General features: G+C 43.6%; 1 protein-coding gene across 1 annotated transcript in view; it reads left to right on the forward strand.

Annotated features, from left to right (window-relative positions):
* secisbp2l (SECIS binding protein 2-like) overlaps positions 1 to 20,769 on the forward strand; it is a 143,843-nt gene that overhangs the window by 63,027 nt on the left and 60,047 nt on the right. The window contains exon 4 of the mRNA XM_038814227.1: positions 19,042 to 19,092. Coding sequence (XP_038670155.1) covers positions 19,042 to 19,092 — 51 coding nt within the window. The remainder of the gene's footprint in view (positions 1 to 19,041; positions 19,093 to 20,769) is intronic.

Below are 20,769 nucleotides of genomic sequence, written 5' to 3' on the forward strand. Positions count from 1 at the left end.
AAAGAGCACTCCACCTAGGCCCATTCACCCACCTTATCCTTGTAACCCCATAACCCAATCTAACCTTTGGACAGGAGCAATTTAGCATGGCCAATCGATCTAATCTGCACATCTTTGGACTGTGGGAGGAAATCAGAGCACCCGGAAGAAATCCATGCAGACATGGGGAGAGTGTGCAAACTCCACACAAACGGTCGTCCAAGGCCAGAATTGAACCCAGGTCCCTGGTGCTGTGAGGCAGCAGTGCTAACTACAGTGCCGTCCCTAATGAAGGGCTTGTCATAATGACGAGTGGTTCAGGACACTGGGTCTGTACTCGCTGGAGTTTAGAAGGATGAGGGGGAATCTTATTGAAACTTTCAGCATACTGAGAGTCCTCGATAGAATGGCCATGGAGAGGATGCTTCCATGAGTAGGAAAAAATGAACCCTCAAGACTGAAAGGAATATCCTTTAAAACTGAGATGAGGAGGAATTTCTTCAACCAGAGGGGTGAATCTGAATCTGTGGAACTCATTGCCACAGAACGCTGTGGAGACCAAGTCACTGAGTGTCTTTCAGACAGAGAAAGTTTGGTTCTTGATTAATAAGGGTACTGAGGATTATGGGGAGAATGGGAATGAGAAACACTTTGGAAAAAAATATATTTTTATTAAGGCATTTATATATACATTAAACATAACCACAAGAATGAGAACAACAGAAAACCTCATAAATAAATAACTACCTGAACACCCCCCCCCCCCCCCCCCCCCCCCCAAAACCCCGTCAACTGACCCTCTTAAGGCAGACTTAATGTTCTCCAGCCTTTGGAACTCTGCCAGGTCACTCACCAACTCTCCTGGATTTGGTCGGTCTGAGTCCCTACACTCCAGCAAAATTGGTCTCCAGGCGGGCTACCTGTGAGGCAATCGCCAAAATGTCAGCCTTTCACGCCGCCTGGACTCCTGGGGCTTCCGACACACCAAAAATCACCATTTCTAGACTCTGGGCCACCTTCACCTTCAGCACCTTATATCCGCGAGCCACTTCCAAAACCTCTTCAGCTTTGGACATGCCCAAAACATGTGAACATTGTTCGTGGGCCTTCCTGTGCCCCACCCAGACCTATCCTCTGCCCACACCTCCCTCCGCCCCCTCGAAGAACTTGCTCATCCTTGCCGTCACCATGTGCGCCCTACACACCATCTTAAACTGAATAAAGCTAATCCTAGCACACAACGAGGATGCATTCACCGTCCTCTGAGCCTCCTCCCATAACCCAGCCTCCACCCCCTCCTACTCCTCCGCCCACTTCAGTTTGACATCTCCTATCGACCTTTCTTCTTCTCTCTTTCTTCCCCCCCCCCCCCGCAAAATACATCAGCTTCTTGTAAATCTCGCACACCTTGCCCTCACCCATTCCAGCTTTCGATACCACCTTATCTTGTAGCCCTGGGGCGGCAGATCAGAAAAGGATGGCTCCTGCTTCCTCACATAATCCCGCACCTGTAAGTAACGGAACCCATTCCAGTTGGGCAGCTTGTATTCCTCCATCAATTCATCTAAACTTGAAAAGCTGCCCCCAACAAACAGGTTCCCAAACCACTCAACCTCGCGACCAGCCACCCCAGTGGAAATCTATGATTCCTGCAAATTGGTGCGCACACCGAGGCACCTTCCACCCTCAAATGCTGCATGCTGCTGCCATTGTCTCTTCACCCTCGCGACGGCGAGAGCGGCAGATGCGGCATCAACAATGCTTCCAAGCTCTCTCTCTCTCTCTCTCCATCGCTCTCTCTCTCTCTCTCTCTCTCTCTCGTCTCTCTCTCTCTCTCTCTCTCTCTCTCTCTCTCTCATCTCTCTCTCTCTCTCTCTCATCTCTCTCTCGCCTCTCTCTCTCTCTCTCTCTCTCTCTCTTCTCTTTCTTCCTCCTCCTCCTCCTCCTTTCTCCCCCCTCCCCCCCCCCCCCCCCCCCCCCCCCCCCCCCCCCACACACGCGCGCACACACACGCGGGTGTGTCTGGTTCCAACAGCACTTGCTTTAGCCGCGGGCACTTCTTCACCTGCACAAACCCCGTGATCAAAGCATTGACTTTCCTGAAAAAAGGTTTTGGGATGAAGATCGGGAGATCATTTTCACTGTCTGCACCCGCACTGCCAGTGATAGCGGGAGCACATCCCATCTCTTGAAATCCACCCTCATCTGTTCCACCAATTATGCTAGATTCAATTTATGCAGTTGTTCGCACCCCCGTGCCACCTGGATGCCCAGCTATCCAAAGCTCACCCCCACAACCTTAAAACGGCAGCTCGTCCAACCGTCTCTCCTGCCCCTAGCCTCCATCGGGAAGACCTCACTGTTCCCTATGTTTAACTTATATCCAGAGAATGTTAGGCGATTTCTAAATGTGATAATGATGCCCGTGAAGGTGGCTATGGACGTGGAGAAGGCGTTTGATTGTGTTTGTGGGAAGTGGTGGGACGGTTTGGGTTTGGGCAGTGGTTTGTGGACTTGGTCCGATTTGCTGTACAGAGCGGCGGTAGCCAGCGAACGGACAAATTGAGTGAGTTTGGGGTACATCAGGCCACACCGTGGGACAAGGCAGGGTGCCCATACTCCCCGCTGCTTTTGGCGGTGGGGGTGTGGTTCTCTCTATACGCGGACGATCTTTTGCTTAATATATCAGACCTGCTGGGAGGCATCGGGGGAATTATGAATATTCTAGAGGAGTTTGGCTGGTTATAAGTTAAACATGGGCAGGTGGTGTGTAGTGCAGAGTGACCAGACTGTTACAAGGGCTTCCAAGTGTTATGAGGATAGATTACATGAACTAGGCTGGGATTCCTTGGAATATGAAAGATTATGAAAAGGAGGCTTCTATTTATAAAGTGCTTTTCACAACCACCAGATGTCTCAAAGCATTCTTCGGTTCTTAGGGGTGATTTAACTGAGGCTCAGGGATGCAAGGGTCGATCGTGTCAGATCTTTTCTTCTGGTGGATGAGTCCAGGGCAAGGGAACAAAAACTTAAAATCAGAGGTAGGCCACTCAAGAGAGAATTAGGAAATCTTTCATAATGCGAATTTGGAGCACACTCAAAAGCCAGTCGATGCTCGCTCAATTAATTTGAAGTCTTAGATCAATTTTGGCAAGGGAATTAAGACATTGTGGCAAGACAAGTGAATGAAGTTGGGTGCACATCAGCCATGATCCGATTAAATAGTGGAACAGGCTTTGGGTGCTGGACAGCCTGCTTATTTTCTTGATGTAGTTAATTTAAAATCACTCGCTCACCAACAAGTTGCTCCAGGACTCGAGCCTTTTTCTGCAACATTCTGCTGCTTTACACCCTTCTTGTGCTTTGGAAATTTAACTGTGGAAGATAGGGCGAGGAAATTGCAGATCATTGGTCGTTGTTTTCCAAAGCTCTCTGGCTCTCTGAATTCCGGAATTGAGCCTTTGGATTGAAAAATAGCAAATATTGCTCCATTAATTAAGCAGGAAGGAACTGTGAAACCAGATAACCCTCAACCTGTTAGTTTAATAGTCACTGTGGAGAGCTTACTAGAATCTGCCATAAACAAAGTGAGCACTTGGGGAACTTTCAGCTGATCAAAGAACTAGCATGGATTCAAGAAGGATAGTTTGTATCTGACTAATCTAGTTGAAGAGGTCGCCAACTGGTGGTCAAGAAAGTGTGTGGATTTCCAAAGGCTATTCTGGACTTTCCTGAGTGCATTTGGAAATGTTCTGTGTAAAAGATTAGAAAAAAATTAAATGCACATAAAATCAGAGGTAACCTTGTGATGTGATTAGTAATAAATTGGGTGATAACCAAGTTGGGTTAATAGGAATATTCTCTAGAATATGACCAGTAGTCACCTTTGGATCTGTGCTGGGGGAGGCTCACCTTTTCACCTTTTTATATGTTAATGACTGATGGGATGGAGCTGAGTTTGAAGGAATAGAGCGTTAAAGTTACAGATGATTACAGATAATTCAGAAGAGGCGTGTAGATGGAAGCAAGAAGTTAAGGGGCAGAGCTTGAGCAAGTATGCAAAACAAGAGCAGATGTGGCCCCATCATGGGGGAAGTGTGAAGTCATCTCCTTAGCTCAGAGACAGATTGGAATATTTTCTTATTTGCGAAAGACCAGGACCTGTGGAGGAGCAAAGGGATTTGGATGTCTCTATGTCGTAAAACTAGTTCCAAAAGATAATCAAAAAGGCACTGCTGGTCTTTATCGCTTGTGGGTCTGGAATATAAAGGGACAGATATGGGCAGCATGGTAGCCTTGTGGTTAGCACAATTGCTTCACAGCTCCAGGGTCCCAGGTTCGATTCCGGCTTGGGTCACTGTCTGTGCGGAGTCTGCACATCCTCCCCGTGTGTGCGTGGGTTTCCTCCGCGTACTCCAGTTTCCTCCCACAGTCCAAAGATGTGCAGGTTAGGTGGATTGGCCATGATAAATTGTCCTTAGTGTCCAAAATTGCCCTTAGTACTGGGTTATGGGGATAGGGTGGAGGTGTTGACCTTGGGTAGGGTGCTCTTTCCAAGAGCCGGTGCAGACTCGATGGGCCGAATGGCCTCCTTCTGCACTGTAAATTCTATGATAATCTATGATATGGTGTATCAATTGAATTAATGGAAAGATCTATTACTGTTGGAGAGGATGCAATACAATATCAGTAGAATCATAACCAGGCTTAAAGGGTTTAAATTACGAGCACGGTATTTGTAAACTTGGCTTGTTTTCCCATGTGTTTAGAAGGTTGTGGGGTGATCTAGTAAGGTGTTTATGTTGACAAAAGGGCATCAATAAGCTAGAATCCGAGAAGCTAGAATGGCAGTATAGCACAATTTAGATTTGGATGCTCCACTTTCTTTGTTGGATTGAAAGTCTTGTATAATGTAGAAATAGCTGTCATATATTCTCATACATTGTGTAAAGATGATACTCGATGCTAAATTTGAGTTACTGGTATTAATGTTTCTTTGAATAGTTTGTGTTTTCAGTGTTCAGCCAATTTCTATTTGCTCCCCTTACTTCCTTCATCTTGGTTTTGCCAATCTAGAATTCACAGAAACCTTCATATTGTTGTGATTGTCATACGATTTGGGGTTCTTTTGAGCTGCATGCGAGGTCAGGGTCTACTGTGGTATTTGTTCCACTCCCTGATTTTTTTTCTCTCTCGTCTCACTGGACGTCGACTTTGAGATGCTCATGGAAATAGTGGGCGTGATTTTCCGAAATGGAGACTGTGTTCGCGCCGGCGCGAAACGGACGCGGGGACTACCGATTCTGGCCCACACAGTGGGCCAGCACAGCGCTGGAGTGGTTCACGCTGCTCTAGCCTCCCTTCCCAGCACCAAATGGGCGCCGCGCCAACCCGCGCATGTGCAGTTGGGCCGCGCCAACCCGCGTATGCGCGGGGGACTTCTTCAGTGCGCCGGCCCCGACACAACATGGCGTTGGGGTTCAGGGGCCGGCCGTGCAACAAAGTAGGCCCGGGGAAGGAGAGGCCGGCCTGCCGATTGGTGGGCCCCGATCGTGGGCCAGACCCCATCGGAGGCCCCCCCACTCCGGTGAAGGAGCGCTTTTCCCTGCCCCACAGCCCCCCCCCCCCCCCCCCCCCCCCCCGACCCTTCGCGCAGAGTTCCCGCCAGCAGCGACCAGGTGTGAACAGCACCAGCGGGACTCTGCCGTTTCCACGCGGCTGCTCAGAGAATCAGTGGCCCGCGACCAGTGCCGCGCCAAACGCGCCAACGCAAATGGCGCCGATTCTCCGCACCTCGGAGAATCGCGCGCCGGCGGCGTGGCGCGGTTGCGGCAATTTTCCGGCCCGGCACAGGGCTGGGAGAATCGTGCCCAGTAATTCTGTATCTTTATGTAGGTGAGGTGGCCAGGGGCCTGATTGGAGCTTCTGGCTTTCCCAGATTCTTCTCTTTCCTCAATTCTTGCAGAGTGTTTCATCTCCTTGCAATACCTTCTAGTCTTTTTCAGTCCAAGTGGTTTTGCACTGCCTTGAACTGATTTGAAACTAATGTTGCTTAGTTTACCAGGGTTCAGATCCCCCCTGATAAAGGGAAATTTTTTCAAAATAAAATACAATGATTGAACAGAAAGATCAGCCCTCAATGGCGAAGCAGGCTCAAGGATCTGCGTGTTCCTGTTTCTAATGTTCACCTTAAATAAAACTGTTATTTGTACAGTTTTTTTTATTTTTGGTTTTCTTAATTACAGTATTAAAGGAAAGGTAACTAAAATCAGTAACCTATTTAACTTCAAAAATTAACTCTTCCATGCGCAAAATGTTATTGTTTTTCAGTTTTCACTCTAATTATTTTTTAATTATAAAAAGTACACAATTTCAATAAAAATAAATAAATTTAGAGCACCCAATTATTTTTTTCTAATTAAGGATAATTTAGCATGGCCAATCCATCACCCTGGATTGTGGGGGTGAGACCCACGCAAACACAGGAAGAATGTGCAAGCTCCAGGGGCCAGGATCGAACCTGGGTGCTCAACGCCATAGGCAGCAGTACACAATTTTTTTTTAAAAAAATTTTTATTCTCCTTTTTCATATTTTCTCCCAAATTTGCACCCACCAACAATAATCAAAAATCAGTAACAAATATGTCAATCCTCATATCAATAACAACGATCCCATCCTCCCACCAAACCACAAACATTTAGCCCGCATGTTCACACAAACAAATGGCAAAAAGGAATTAGGGATCACCCATAGTCGCCATTTGCACACCACCCGCCCCCAACTAATGTTCGATGTTATCCAGTTCTTGAAAGTGCATAATGAATAATGCCCATGAATTATAGAACCCCTCCATCCTTCCCCTCAGTTCAAACTTAACCTCCTCAAGAGTCAAGAATTCCAACGGGTCCCCCCGCCAAGCCAGGGCACAGGGTGGAGAAGTTGCTCTCCATCCCAGCAGGATCCACCTTTTGGGCCGACAGCCCAGAAAATAAGATTCCTCTTGTGACTTACCATATGAGGCCAGATTGGTTTAATTTCTCTATACTGGTCATAGAAGTTGGTTAGGCAATACCGTATCTGATTTTAAGAGATACTAAAATGCTTTCCTTCCGCTCAATGTACTGCTGAGCAGCAGATTTAAACTTTAAAAACATTAAAGTTGCAGGACAGTCTGCCCTTTTCTTGGAGGTTGACTAATACCCTGCAGGCATCCTCATTGATGCTATTTATTACAAACCTTTTGACCCACCAAGATGTATGCTTGAGTAAAGTGCAGGGAGGGTCCCCAACCCAGACAACATGACCATGTTGTACAAAAGCTCATCCAAGAGGAAAAAACATGAATTCACTAGTAGCTAAGCTTCATTATCCCAGGTCACGTTCTGCTGCCGGTGTCGCATTGTAGCTGCCAAACTGCTCTTCTCTGTCCCAAGTGCTAACATTTCCCGCTTTTAAAGAAATGGGGATGCATTCATTTTATTTCTTGCAACGGAAGTTGGGATATGTTTTTGTAAACTGAAATATTGTGGATTTTATTCAAATCGGTTTTGTCTCAGGCTGTGACTTTGGCGACAGTTTTAGTCACGTGCAGTAATTTCAGTGGAATACCCGTTACCCTTGCACAGTACCTGTAAATTCATTTCATATTAGATGTTGAATAAATATACATAATTCAGTAGGAAATGAAGCACTCCAATGAGCACTCTGCTTTTTATCTTGATCCTTTTAACAATGAATGTACAAAAAAAACTATGTCCACTGAACCCAAATAGGAGTATTTTACCTTTATAAAATTGAATGATCAGGAATGCAGTTAGCCACATCTAGATTCCCAATTGGCCACACAGTTACAGTATAATGTATTGGATAACATTGTTTTAAAGGACTCACATTTTTTACTCAAATTGAGAGAATGGTACATGGCTCTTTTCCTACCAATGGTGAATTTGTTTATAATTTTAAAAAAAGTTTTGGTTGGGGAAAATGAATCATGATATCTTCTCCTGTGGCATTGCCTCCAAGATATTGCTGCACAAAAAATGTTTTATCTTATTATAGAGATTCCAAGCTACCAATCACCTATTTAGGTCTGTTGGGCATGCCTGATAAGATTACATTAAACTTGTGGCTGTCTGTTAAATATCCTCAATGCAAATTTTGCAAGTCCTTTTATGCTCCAGCAATAACCAGGCTGGTCCATATTACTCTTGGTAATGTCTGTTGTGCCTGCCAATGTCTGTTGTGCCACTTGATGGCCATATATAATTTATTTTGTGGGCAATTGAATAAAAAACATGGATTTAGCAGTGTGTTAATTGTTGGGATCAGAATTAACAATTGCTTGTAAAAACAGTTCACCGTACTTGGTGTTATTATACTTCAAGCAACTGCGCAAGTGTTTTAAAAAAAAAAAGTGTATATTCCTTGGTGGGTACCGCCCCGCAACTGTATTATAGTTCATTGAGCGTGATGCCCTCTGTATTTATTTTCATTTAGACCTCAAAGTGTAGAGATTTTGCACTGTAATTTTAAATGACTTTTTCAGTTCATAAATGCATGAATGTGCATGTACAGTGCATTTTGTAAGTGAAGATGCTGGCCCACCCAGTGACACCCACATCCTGTAAGTTGATAAACAAAATGTACCTGGAAAGTTTGAGAAGCACAGTCTTCAACCCATTTATTGTGCGTCGGTGGCACCGTGCAAAACCAGGAGCCAGGGCAGGTGGTCAGTGCAGTGTGCAGCACGATGGCTGCCTTCCAGGCCGCAGCAATGGTTGTCTGCGCATGGACGCTGCCCCAGTCCCGTGGCCCATGCCCCCTCCCTATGGTCCATGGGATGAAGGATGATGACAACCCTCCCTTTGATGAGCTCCGCACCGTCTGGATGGCAGCTCGTTCCTGGGGTTGGCCCGTCCTTCGACCGACCACCCACTCGGGGGTTCCATCTTCCACCTGCTGTACCGCAGTGTGTTTGTGGTGTGCAAGAGATGGTGTCCCAGGAGACTCTTCATAAAGTGCACCATCGTGATGAGCTTCCCTGGGATGGTGGAGGATGTTGGAGACATCCGTGACGGGAAATTTGTGTCATCATCACACACTGGTTCCGAGGTTGATGGTGTTCGTCTGTGTCGGTATCATCCCTGTCGCTGCTCGGCACCCAACGCTCTGGCTCTGGCTGGGGGGCACCAGAAGGACCCACCCCTCACCAGCTGGTCCTACAAGACACAAGACGGGACCCATGATTAGACCATGAAGGGAATGTGGGAGTGAGGGGCGTGACACATGTGTCTCAGGGAACCGCACCTCAGCGGGGTCTCACTTCCTTGTCCAATGCCGATCTGCACCCCGGCAACTGCGCTTTCCTTGGGCATGCCAACCATATCCAGGGCCCGCTGCTCTGCCATGGTGAAGGGGTGCAGGTCCAGTAATCCCCCCTCCTGTCTTCTCGCTCCTCGCGATATACCTACTTTTGCCAGTAAGGGTCTTCCAGAATATTTAGAATCATAGAATCACTACAGTGCAGAAGGAGGCTGTTTGGTCCATTGAGTCTGCACCGGCCCTCTGAAAGAGCACCCTACCTTGGCCCAAACCCCACACTATCCCTGTAACCCCACCTAGGGCCAACTTAGCATGGCCAATCCACCTAACCTGCACATATTTTGACTGGGAGAAAACCAGAGCATCCAGAGGAAATGCTGGGGGAGAAGGTGCAAACTCCAACCAAACAGTGCCCAAGTCCCTGGTGCTGTGAGGCAGCATTGCTAACCATTGTGCCACACCCTATTATATTTAAAAGATTGTTGTTTATCATCTCTAAATGTAATGGGATAACCAGGGAAAGAGTAGGGCCCATTAAGGACCATGGGGTAAATCTGTGGGTAAAGTCAGAGGAAATTGGTAGGGTGTTCCGAATATTTCACATCAGTCTTCACCCAAGAGAATGGGGAGGTAGTTATGGAACTCTGGGAGATAGATTGTAAGGTTTTTGAGCAAATTGTCAAAGGGAGTGACAAGGTATTGGTGGGCTTAAAAGTGGACAAATCTCCAGGTCTGGATGAATTTTATCCCAGGCTGCTGTGGGAGGCGAGGGAGGATATTGCCAGGGCTCTGACCCAAATTTAATTCCTCTCTTGTCATGAGGGAGGTGCTAGAGGACTGGAAAACAGTTCACGTGGTCCCACTATTTAAGAAAGGTTGTAGAGACAAGCCAGGGAACTACTGACCAGTGAGCCTCATGTCAGTGGTTGGAAAACTACTGGAGAAGATTCTGAAGGAGAGAATCTATCTCCACTTGGAGAGGCAAGGTTTGATCAGGAATAGTCAGCATGACTTTGTCAGAGGGAGGTCATGCCTAACCAATTTGATTTAATTTTTTTGAGCATGTAATCAAGAGTGTCGAGAAGGGTAGTGCAGTTGATGTAGTTTTCATGGAATTCAGCAAAGCCTTTGGCAAGTTCCCACCTGGGAGACTTATTAAGAAGGCAAGAGTACAAGGGATACAGGGTGATTTGATAAGGTGGATTCATAATTGGCTTAGCGGTAGGAGACAGAGGGTGATGACAGACAGCTGCTTTAATGTCTGGAAGCCAGGACCAGTGGCATACGACAGGGATCCGTGCTGGGCCCCCTATTATTTGTCATTTGTATAAATGACATGGGTGAGGATGTGGGGGGTTGTATTTAAGTTTGTGGATGACACAAAGATTCGTCGGGTGATTAACAGTGAGGTTGAGTGTCTTGGGTTACAGGAAGATATGGACGGGATGGTCAAATTGGCGGATAAGTGGCAGGTGGAATTTAACCCTGAAAAGTGAGAGGTTATATACCTTCCAAAATGTAATTTGATAAGGAAGTATACTCTGAAAGGCCTGACACTGGGTCCGAAGAACAAAGGGGCCATGGCATGTTTGTCCATTGATCTCTGAAGGCAGAAGGGCAGGTTAATAGGGTGGTGAAAAAGGCATATGGGACACTCGCCTTTATCAATTGGGGCATAGATTACAAAAGCAGGGAGGTCATGATGGCGCTGTATAGAACTTTGGTGAGGCCACAGCTGGAGTACTATATGCAATTCTGCCACCACATTATAGGAAGGATCTAATTGCACTGGAGGGGGTGCAGAGAAGATTCACCAGAATGTCGCCTGGGATGGGACATTGATATTATAAAGAGAGGTTGGATAGACTTGGCTTGTTTTCTCTGGGGCAGAGAAGACTGAGGGATGACCTGATTGAGGTGTACAAGATTGAGGGGCATTGACAGAGTGGATAAGGAGCAGCTGTTCCCCTGAGTTGAAGAGTCACTTACGAGGGGACACCAGTTCAAAGTTAGGGACAGGTTTAGGGGGGATTTGAGGAAAATCTTTTTTACCCAGAAAGTGGTAACGATCTGGAATGCACTGTCTGGGACGCTGGTAGAGGTGCGATGCCTCACATCCTTTAAAAAAGACCTGGATGAGTGCTTACCCTTGAATGTATGGTGTGCCATCGGCCAAGTGCTGGCAAGTGGGATTAGGTGGGCAGGTCAGGGCCTTTTTATGCGTGGGTGCAGACTTGATGCACCAGAGAGCCTCTGTGATTTGAAAATATTTGGTCATTGTATTTTTGACCATGGATATCAGTGAATTGTTGAGAGGATATGGCATCTAATGAATAGCATACATCCGTAAAAAAACACCGTGTATCGGTAGTTCCCACACCTCTTCAGCAAAGAGAGAATGTGATCGTGGCAATCTAGCCATTCCTTTGCCAATGCCCTCTTTGTAATCTGCTGGTCATAATATTCCTTTCCATATTTTCCAATCTGCCCTGACTGCAGGAAGATGCAATCCTTTTCCAAGTGCAGCACAGATTGAACACTCTGATATCAAACGGTGTTCTTAATTGAGATTTTACAAGTTACTGTGGTGCCACTACGTAGCCCTAACATATCTCCTATTTCATTGTATTTATTGTATAGGTCCCAATTTGAAGTTACTACTGTGGGTCTTGTGCAAAAATGTTTTATTTTCTCTCTCGTGAAGTTAGAGTTGTATTACAACACGTAATTTGACTTACTTATAAAAGAATTGTACTTAGTGACTTTTTGAAAATGTGTAATGACACCACTGGCAGAGTCTCGGTGAATAAATATTAGAAATTGCTGTTCCCATGCCAATATCAAGGTTAACACAACGTTCTTTATAAAATGTGGATGTAAGTGACATCTACAGGATTTCCGATTAGTAGTACATCTGCAAATTCTTCATAGCCATACTGCTTTGAATTATATGCACACAACTGTGTATAATCACATCTGTACAGTCTACTCCATTTCACCCTGTACATTTAAGTAACAGATGTAAATAATGCAGCAGTTTTCATTACCACAATGATCCTGTCATATTGAACAATATCTGACCACTTTACAGGGCAGAAGATAATAATGGACACCAAGCAGGAGGAAGGATATAAACCAGGGGTGGGCAAACTACGGCAAACTACGGTATTTCTGCGGCCCTCCAAGTCATTAAAAAAATAAAAAAAAATTTTGTTTAAAAAAATTGTTTTTTTTTTAAAGGTTAATGGGTGGGGGGGGCTGTTGGGTTACTTACTGGTATAGGGTGGATACGTTGACTTGAGTAGGGTGATCATTGCTTGGCACAACGTCGAGGGCCGAAGGGCCTGTTCTGTGCTGTACTGTTCTATGTTCTATATGAGGCGCCCAGAATCATAACCGGGTGAAGTAATTATTTTACTTAATATACTATGCGGCCCTTTGTGAATTGTGAATTCCTGAATGCGGCCCTTGCACGGAAAAGTTTGCCCACCCCTGATATAAACGTTTGGGGGGAAGCAGGTGAACTATGACAGCACTCTGCATTTTGTCAACACATTTATGAAATGCATGTCTCCCACCTGCTCATCTTCATAATTTATTTGGAAGATATATTTACCGTTTGTGACTTGAGAAGACTAGAATGTTTCACAGTTCAAATATGTTGGCGTAGTTGGTTAGCAGACCAACTCTTTGGGTTGTGCATAACTCATTTCAGCATCTTGATATATATATTTTTTTAATTTAGGAGTTAAGGAGTTTTTTTTTCCAATTAAGGGGCAATTTAGCGTGGCCAGTCCACCTAACCTGCACATCTTTGGGTTGTGGGGGTGTAATCCACGCAGACAGGGGGAGAATGTGCAAACTCCACACAGACAGTGACCCAGGGCCGGGATTCAAACCCGCAGCATCTTGATATATTATGAACTTACTTAAAACTGGGAAATAAAGTTTGTTACAGCAGAGCTTTTTTTAAAAAAAAGAATGGAAAAGGTTTGCTGTTCAAACTGAGCTAAATTCTTGAAGCAGAAACTACACGTCTACACATCATATTCATATGAACAGGGGGCTGTTGTACCTTAACACTAGACCAGTTTAACTGCCTACATTTTGGAGTAAACCTTTACATTGTATTAAGTAAGCATGGTTCAACATTGTGTCACCCTCCCTCTGCCATTGCAGCATTACTTCCTGCTTTGTTCTCGCAATTACTGAGAACCAAACACACTGTTGTTTCATGATGGTTCTTGGGCTATCATTGCACTTTTCTGCCCTGTATCTAATTTGTCCCGCCATCTCCATAGGTCCTACAATGGCTATTTCAGTGTGGCACAAACATGCCTTTCTTTAACAATGTGTTCATTAAGAAACATTACTTGAAGGAATTTCCATTGAATGAACAAGGCCTATTTTCACCAATTGTGTTCTATTTGTTCGATATATTTTTGTTGGTCTGTGCATCTGCCAATGACTTCAGTCTTTTACCATCTTCCAGTACAATAGTGCCTTTTAGGTTTGTTGTTTTGGCATCAAAACAGGTACTGTAAAATGAATGCTTGAGAATCTTGTTTAAAGGTCAGCACATACAGGTAATAAACAGTAGGATTCCTGCTTAAATGACTTAAACAGTTGGTATTTAAGGTTGCAATAAATTAAGTACAATATTTTTAAAAAACACATTAGAACTTTCTGCTTTGTATATTAGTTTTGGTGACTGAAAACAGATGTGTTCAATCAAAAGCATTCTGTGCGGTACAGTATTTTAAAACTGGACAATTTAAACTTCTAAAGATGAACAGGAATTTATTTTAAGTGGTTTCCACCATTCTTGGTTCAATATCACAAGTGTAAAAATTGACCGAGATTTGTGTTAATTTCTTCCAAGGACTCCAAATGTTACATTTTGTTTTTGAAGTTTCAGCCGTGGGAGGCAAGTGATAATCCATTTAAACGTGGAATTTGTTCCACGCTGAGGGGTGAGGAGTAGCAAAGTAACACCTGGCAGGAGAGTTGTGTAGGCCCTATTCACTGGTGGGCTGAATGTGCATTCATTGGATTGCAGTAGATCAGGGGTGGGCAAACTTTTCCGTGCAAGGGCCACATTCAGAAATTCACAATTTTAAAGGGCCGCATAGTATATTATTTAATAGTCCCGGTTGTAACCAATTAGCGTGCGGCATATACGTCAGCACTTCCCCCGGCGGCATCCTGCCTTTAGCCCTCTTTTCTCTACTTTTCAAAAATGGCGCTTCACCCAGTTATGATTCTGGGCGCCTCATATAGAACATAGAACAGTACAGCACAGAACAGGCCCTTCGGCCCTCGATGTTGTGCCGAGCAATGATCACCCTACTCAAGTCAACGTATCCACCCTATACCAGTAACCCAACAGCCCCCCCCCCCCCCCCCCCCCCCCCCCAATTAACCTTATTTTAAAAAAAAAAAATTTTTTTTTTTTAATGACTTGATCTTGGTGGGCCGCATAAAGACCTTTGGAGGGCCGCATGCGGCCCGCGGGCCGTAGTTTGCCCACCCCTGCAGTAGATCATTCTGTATTGTAAATATAGTTGAATTGAATAGTTTGATTTGGGATTTTAATTTCTGCTAGTGTGAAATCTTTGCCTGCTAATGTACAGCTCCAGAAAGGCTTGACAAAACATGTGGACAGGTTGCTGGTCTGCTTGCCTCGTTTAGACGAGATAAATTTGTTAATGCGTGTTCATTTTAAATTATAGGACACTGAATATTATGGATGCATTCCTCAACAAATTGTATCCAAACGATTGATAAAACAGATGAACGCTGTAATATGCAAACATATTTTACAAATACTACCTTTGGTTATTGCAGAGTGATAGCTTGGCTCAGTTGGCAGTGCACTTGCCAATCAACAAGACTCTTAGAAAATTGGCTATGATGCTCATTGAATCTTAAAAAAACTACTTTGGATGCATTCTGATTGCCAGTTATCCAGATAGTGCGTTGTTAATTGTATATTTGTATATAATTGTATGCAAGTGGTGAGCATTAACTGGCGATGCACTTCGGCTTCTGTAATCGGACGCATACTTATTTTAAAAATTAAATTAGAGTACCCAATTATTTTTTTCCAATTAAGGCCAATCCACCTAACCTGCATGCCTTCGAACTATGGGGGGGTGATACCCCCCCCAGACACAGTAGCACAGTTGCTTCACAGCTTCAGGTACCCAGGTTCGATTCCCGGCTGTGCAGAGTCTGCACGTTCTCCCCGTATCTGTGTAGGTTTCCTCCGGGTCCTCTGGTTTCCTGCCACAGTCCAAAGATGTGCAGGTTAGGTGGATTGGCCATGCTAAATTGCCCTTGGTGTCCAAAAAATGTCAGGTGGGGTTTATTGGGTTACGGGGATAGGGTAGATACGTGGGCTTCAGTAGCTTGCTCTTTGTAAGGGCTGGTGCAGACTCGATGGGCCAAATGGCCTCCTGTACTGTAAATTCTATGACACAATGAGAATGTGCAAACTCCACACGGACAGTGACCGGGGGCTGGGATCGAACCCGGGTCCTCAACGCCATAGGCAGCAGTGCTAACCACTGCACCACCGTGCCACCCCTGTAAATTGACACATACTTATAAACGTGGTTGTGAGGCAGGAGGTTGTGTGAGGAAGGAGGTGTATGCTTGTTCTGTGTAATTCTGTAAATAACTACAAAGTGTGTAAAGATTGGCTCCAGATCTATCCTTCATCAATTGGCTTTCCAGAATAGAACACCAGTAGGGTTCTCATTGGTTTTAATTCTTGCCAGAAGATTGCAAGGTTCTACTGCTGACCGTAAACCGTGTGATTCAAGGTTTGTTTTGTAAGGTTGAACAGATTGTTAGATAGCAGATTTAGAAGTTTTTTTTTCCTCCCTCTCTTCCAGCCATCAATGCAGATATTTTGCAAATTTTACATGGTACTAAAGCCATAAAACAAGGAACTTGCATTTATCAAGAGCCTTGATGTGCCCCAAAGCATTTTGCACATTTATGTGGGTAAGCACAGCAATACCCCATAAATAGCAGCAAATTGTTAACATCTTACTGCTGTGATTGAAGGAGATATATTTACTGCTACGCTGGATTTCTTCTTCAAAAGTGCAAGAGGATCCTTAATACCCTTTTGACCAAACAAGGCTGCCAAGACCTCCACTTGATGCCTCACTTGTGCAGAACCTTTGAGAATGCAGCAGTCCCAGGATACAAAGGTTTCATTCAGTATTATGTTGAAGTTTCAACCTGGGAACTGTTGATGTGTAATAATAATCTTTATTATTGTCACAAGTAGGCTTACATTAACACTGCAATGAAGTTACTGTGAAAATTCCCTCGTCGCCACATTCCACCGCCTGCTTGAGTACACAGAGGGAGAATTCAGAATGTTCAATTCACCTAACAAGCATGTCTTTCGGGACTTGTGGGAGGATACCAGGGGAATGAAACCCAAACCTCTTGATTAGAGGCACATAGGTTTTACATGTTGTTTCCTTCCTTTTTTTCTTTGCACCAGCCAGTCCTAAAAGGGATTTTCTGACTCTCGCTGAACCATTTTCTGACCAGCCTCTCCTGAAACATTAACTTGTAAATTAAAATTCAAGCTGACAAATCTGTGCAATACCATTTTTCTGTTTTTATTTCATGTTAATGTACCTTGTTTTGAATCATTATATACAAAGGTGACAAAGGTTATTTTATCCATAGTTTAATTTAAGTTGTGAATGCAATCTGAAATGTATACCATTTATTGATTACAGTATGTTTGAACCTGTAAAATCAAACTGAAAAGCAAGAAATCTGGAATTAAAAACAAATGTTAAAAATACAGTGACCAGTTAATATTCATAGAGAGGGAAGACCTGTAATGGTTCAGATTATGTATCCTTCATAATACGTATGTATCCTTCACATTATGGAGTGTTCCAAGATGAATGGATACCAAGATGAGGAAAATAGAGCAAAATAAGGGCCGAGAGAAACAACAAATTAACTCACTTGGTGAAGGGTATACGTAAAATGATCTTCAAACTGCTGATTAATAGTGATTTAAACTCTAATGCAGATCTGTAGAATGTGCAAATGAGGTGGGTGAAAAGTCATGGGGGTCATGTACATAACCATGAGGAATAAGAGGGGGAAAAGAAGCTGCTGAATCAACAGACATGAATTTAAAACAGCAAACATGAATTGTAGATCACCAAATGAAGAATGTAAAGAATTAGCATTGATATAGCTCCTGTTGTGACATTAGGAGGCCCCAAAATTATTATAGCCAGTAAAGTGCAGCCACTTTGGTGTTATAGAGAAATTAAATAACAAGTAATCCCTCTTGAATTGTGTTGGTTAAGGGATATTTATTGACCAGGATACTAGGCTAACCCCATGCTTTTCTTTGACACTGCTGTGGAATCTTTTTTGTTGATTTGAGAGCGCAGATGGGACATCTGTTTAATCTCCTCTGAATTCTGTTCCTTCAGATGGTGTGGTACACTTCACTGCACTGAAGTATCAATCTAAATTATGGGCTCACATCTATGTTGGGGCTTGAACCCTCAACTTGTGACTCAGTGGTGCGAATGCTAGCACTTCGGTAAGGCTCACACAAGTCGAGAAATAGAATGGGTCAGTAGCACTTCCCAGACCCTCGTCAAGGTAAAGCAAGTAGGACAGCAAATTTGCATACAGCAAAATCACAGACGTATCGGTGAAATAATGATTGATCAATTTGTTTTAAAGGATGTTGGTTGAGAGATAAATGTTGTTCTGGACCTCAAAAGTGCCTCTGCTCTTACTGAGAAGTTAAAATAAATTCAGTATTGGTATAGAGGGCTACAAAATGTTCAGCTTTCTGCTCTTGAGACTTGAATTTATGTGCCAATGACTTTCAAACTTTTCTTTTCTTCAATGAGGGCTCCATGCAAACACTGACTCACTCCCAGGACCTCAAAACCCATTTTTTAAAAAAGATGATGCCAGTGACCCAAAAGCAAACTGCCAACATTTCAGAAAATCTTCAACAATGATGCAACAATTTAAATCACGTTTTGGGAAGTTAAACAATACAAAAATAAGAGCTCGTGGGAACTTGGGATTGTCTAAGGTTCCCACATTAATTCTCAAGAGTTTATCATTCCAGTTCTCTGGTTTATCCAAGTAAATATACAGCTGGTTGGGAACCATACCACCTTCAATTTGGAAACTAAATTAGTGTTTCGGTTTTTGGTGCGGTTTGCCATGCTCCATTATGACAAACATTTTCCTGAGATGATGTGGGATGAATATTGATTAATAATTGGCAGGATTCCAGGGTGGCACGGTGGTTAGCATTGCTGCCTCACGGCGCTGAGGTCCCAGGTTCAATCCCGGCTCTGGGTCACTGCCCGTGTGGTGTTTGCACAGTCTCTCCGTGCTTGCGTGGGTTTCACCCCCACAACCTAACTATGTGCAGGGTAGGTGGATTGGCCACGCTAAATTGCCCCTTAATTGGAAAAAAGGAAATTGGATACACTAAATTTTTTTTTTTAATTGGTAGGATTCCAAAGAGAGGTTTTTGGTGTCTTAGGGAAGTCAGTTCTGAAAGCGAGCGCAGTTTAAAGAAACTTTGAATGATAGATTACTTTATGATGGTGCAAAACTACAGTATCAGAAAAACACTAATGTTTTGTTTTTGTTTTTTTATTTGCAGAAACTAGTAATCCAGTCTGCCAACATGTGCTAATATACAGTGAATTAGCCAACTTGATAATAGGAAGCTGGAAGGATTGTTTTGTAAATTACAGGTAAAAGATGATTTAGTTCGCCGAGCCTGTGCCACTGATATCTTTCCTTGCATTTGGTTTGCTACCAAGCAATAGATGTATATGGATATAATTCAGTCAGAGATTTGTAGCTGATAAAAGATTGCATAAGTAGATATCACATTAGCTGGGAAGTATATAATTTGTTCATAGTATGTGCTGTCATGTTAATCGCTCTGATGTATTCATTTGTAGTTTTGCTGTGAAGTAAACACTGACACGTAATAGCTTAACTGCAAGAAATTAATCTTTTTGCATCTTTTTGTTCTGTGCACAAATTATAATTTATAACCTGATGAAACAAAATACTGCAGATACTGGAAATCAGAAATGAAAACCGTGCTAATACTCTGGTCAGGCAGCATCTGCGAGAAAGAGACACACTCGTACAATTAACGTTTCAGGTCAAAAACCTTTCATGCTAGTTCTGATTGCTTTTTAACCCTTCCACAGATGCTGCCTAACCTGTCTACTTCCAGCATTTTCTGTTTTTATTGGTAATATAACCTATTAGCTTGTAAATTTATTGGGGTAACAAAAAAATCTGTACTGGATTGTAATGTTTTGATGTAAAAGTTCTGGCTCTAATTTTGTAGCTTGGATTATTATGATTTTAGTTAACTACACCGTAAATGCCCATATTTTATTTAATCATTGTGGGCTTCTGCTGTAATGGGAGAGTAAACATTTTGGCTTAATTATACAGCAAGTACATGCTTCACAGCGCAGTGGTAGTAGACCCATTATATTGCAAACTTGAAATTTTTCTGCTGTCAGGAAACATAGTTTTAAGTAATCTAGTTTTGTATTGTGGATATTAGAAACAAGGTATAGCTTTAAGTTTAATTTTGTGTTTATGTGTAAGAAAGTGTTGAAACGGCCTCATATTCTTGTCTGTGGGTTTTGGTTTCATTTCAAACTCTGCCTGCATTGTAATGAAAGGCATAGCGATGTGAAAACAAATGGTGTTTAAAGAAAGACTTGGCTGTTGCTTAGCAACCAGGGGCCCGCACTGAATGGTATGGTTCAGTTAGAACCAGATGCCTGAGAAGAAAGCAGCTCTACCAGAAACTGCCAACAGAGGAAGGACCGTAGAGTAAGGTGAAGAAAGCAAATCCCAGAAGTGAAAGAACGGTGTTCTAGAAACCAGGGAATGAATGAAAAGAGAAGTCCCAGGAAGACTGAAGTCAAAGGGATGAAGTACTGAAATCTGAACAAGGTGCTGTTCACTGAAGTTAAAGAAAGGGGCAGAGAGAGAGCCTCCCAGTTAAAGACCGAGCTGAAACGTGCATATCTGACGAAGTCGGCTAGCGAAAAGCTAGACATCTGAAGTAATTGGAAGGTTGGTGACACCTTGTTCTGTTGACATGGCTGGGTACCTGAGAGGTTCTGCTTGAATGCATGTGACAATCCAAGACCGAGGAATACTGAAAGGAGATATTGAAATCCTGGAAGTAGACCCTTGGTGATGACATCTAAGAGAACGTGTTGTTTGGGAGAAGATTTCTAAGGTATGTATTCAAGCATGGAGTTCAAAAACACTCTTGTGGAAGTGAGAGTTCCAATGAGATCAGTTGGCTCACAGTGTGATAAGCATCTGGGGGATCCACAGAAATGTGTTGGGTAGCATCTGCCAGTTGGTTTCAGAATGTGGTGTGC

This window comes from Scyliorhinus canicula, chromosome 12 (genome assembly GCF_902713615.1).
Source record: "Scyliorhinus canicula chromosome 12, sScyCan1.1, whole genome shotgun sequence".
In the NCBI taxonomy this organism is placed as follows: Eukaryota; Metazoa; Chordata; class Chondrichthyes; order Carcharhiniformes; family Scyliorhinidae; genus Scyliorhinus; species Scyliorhinus canicula.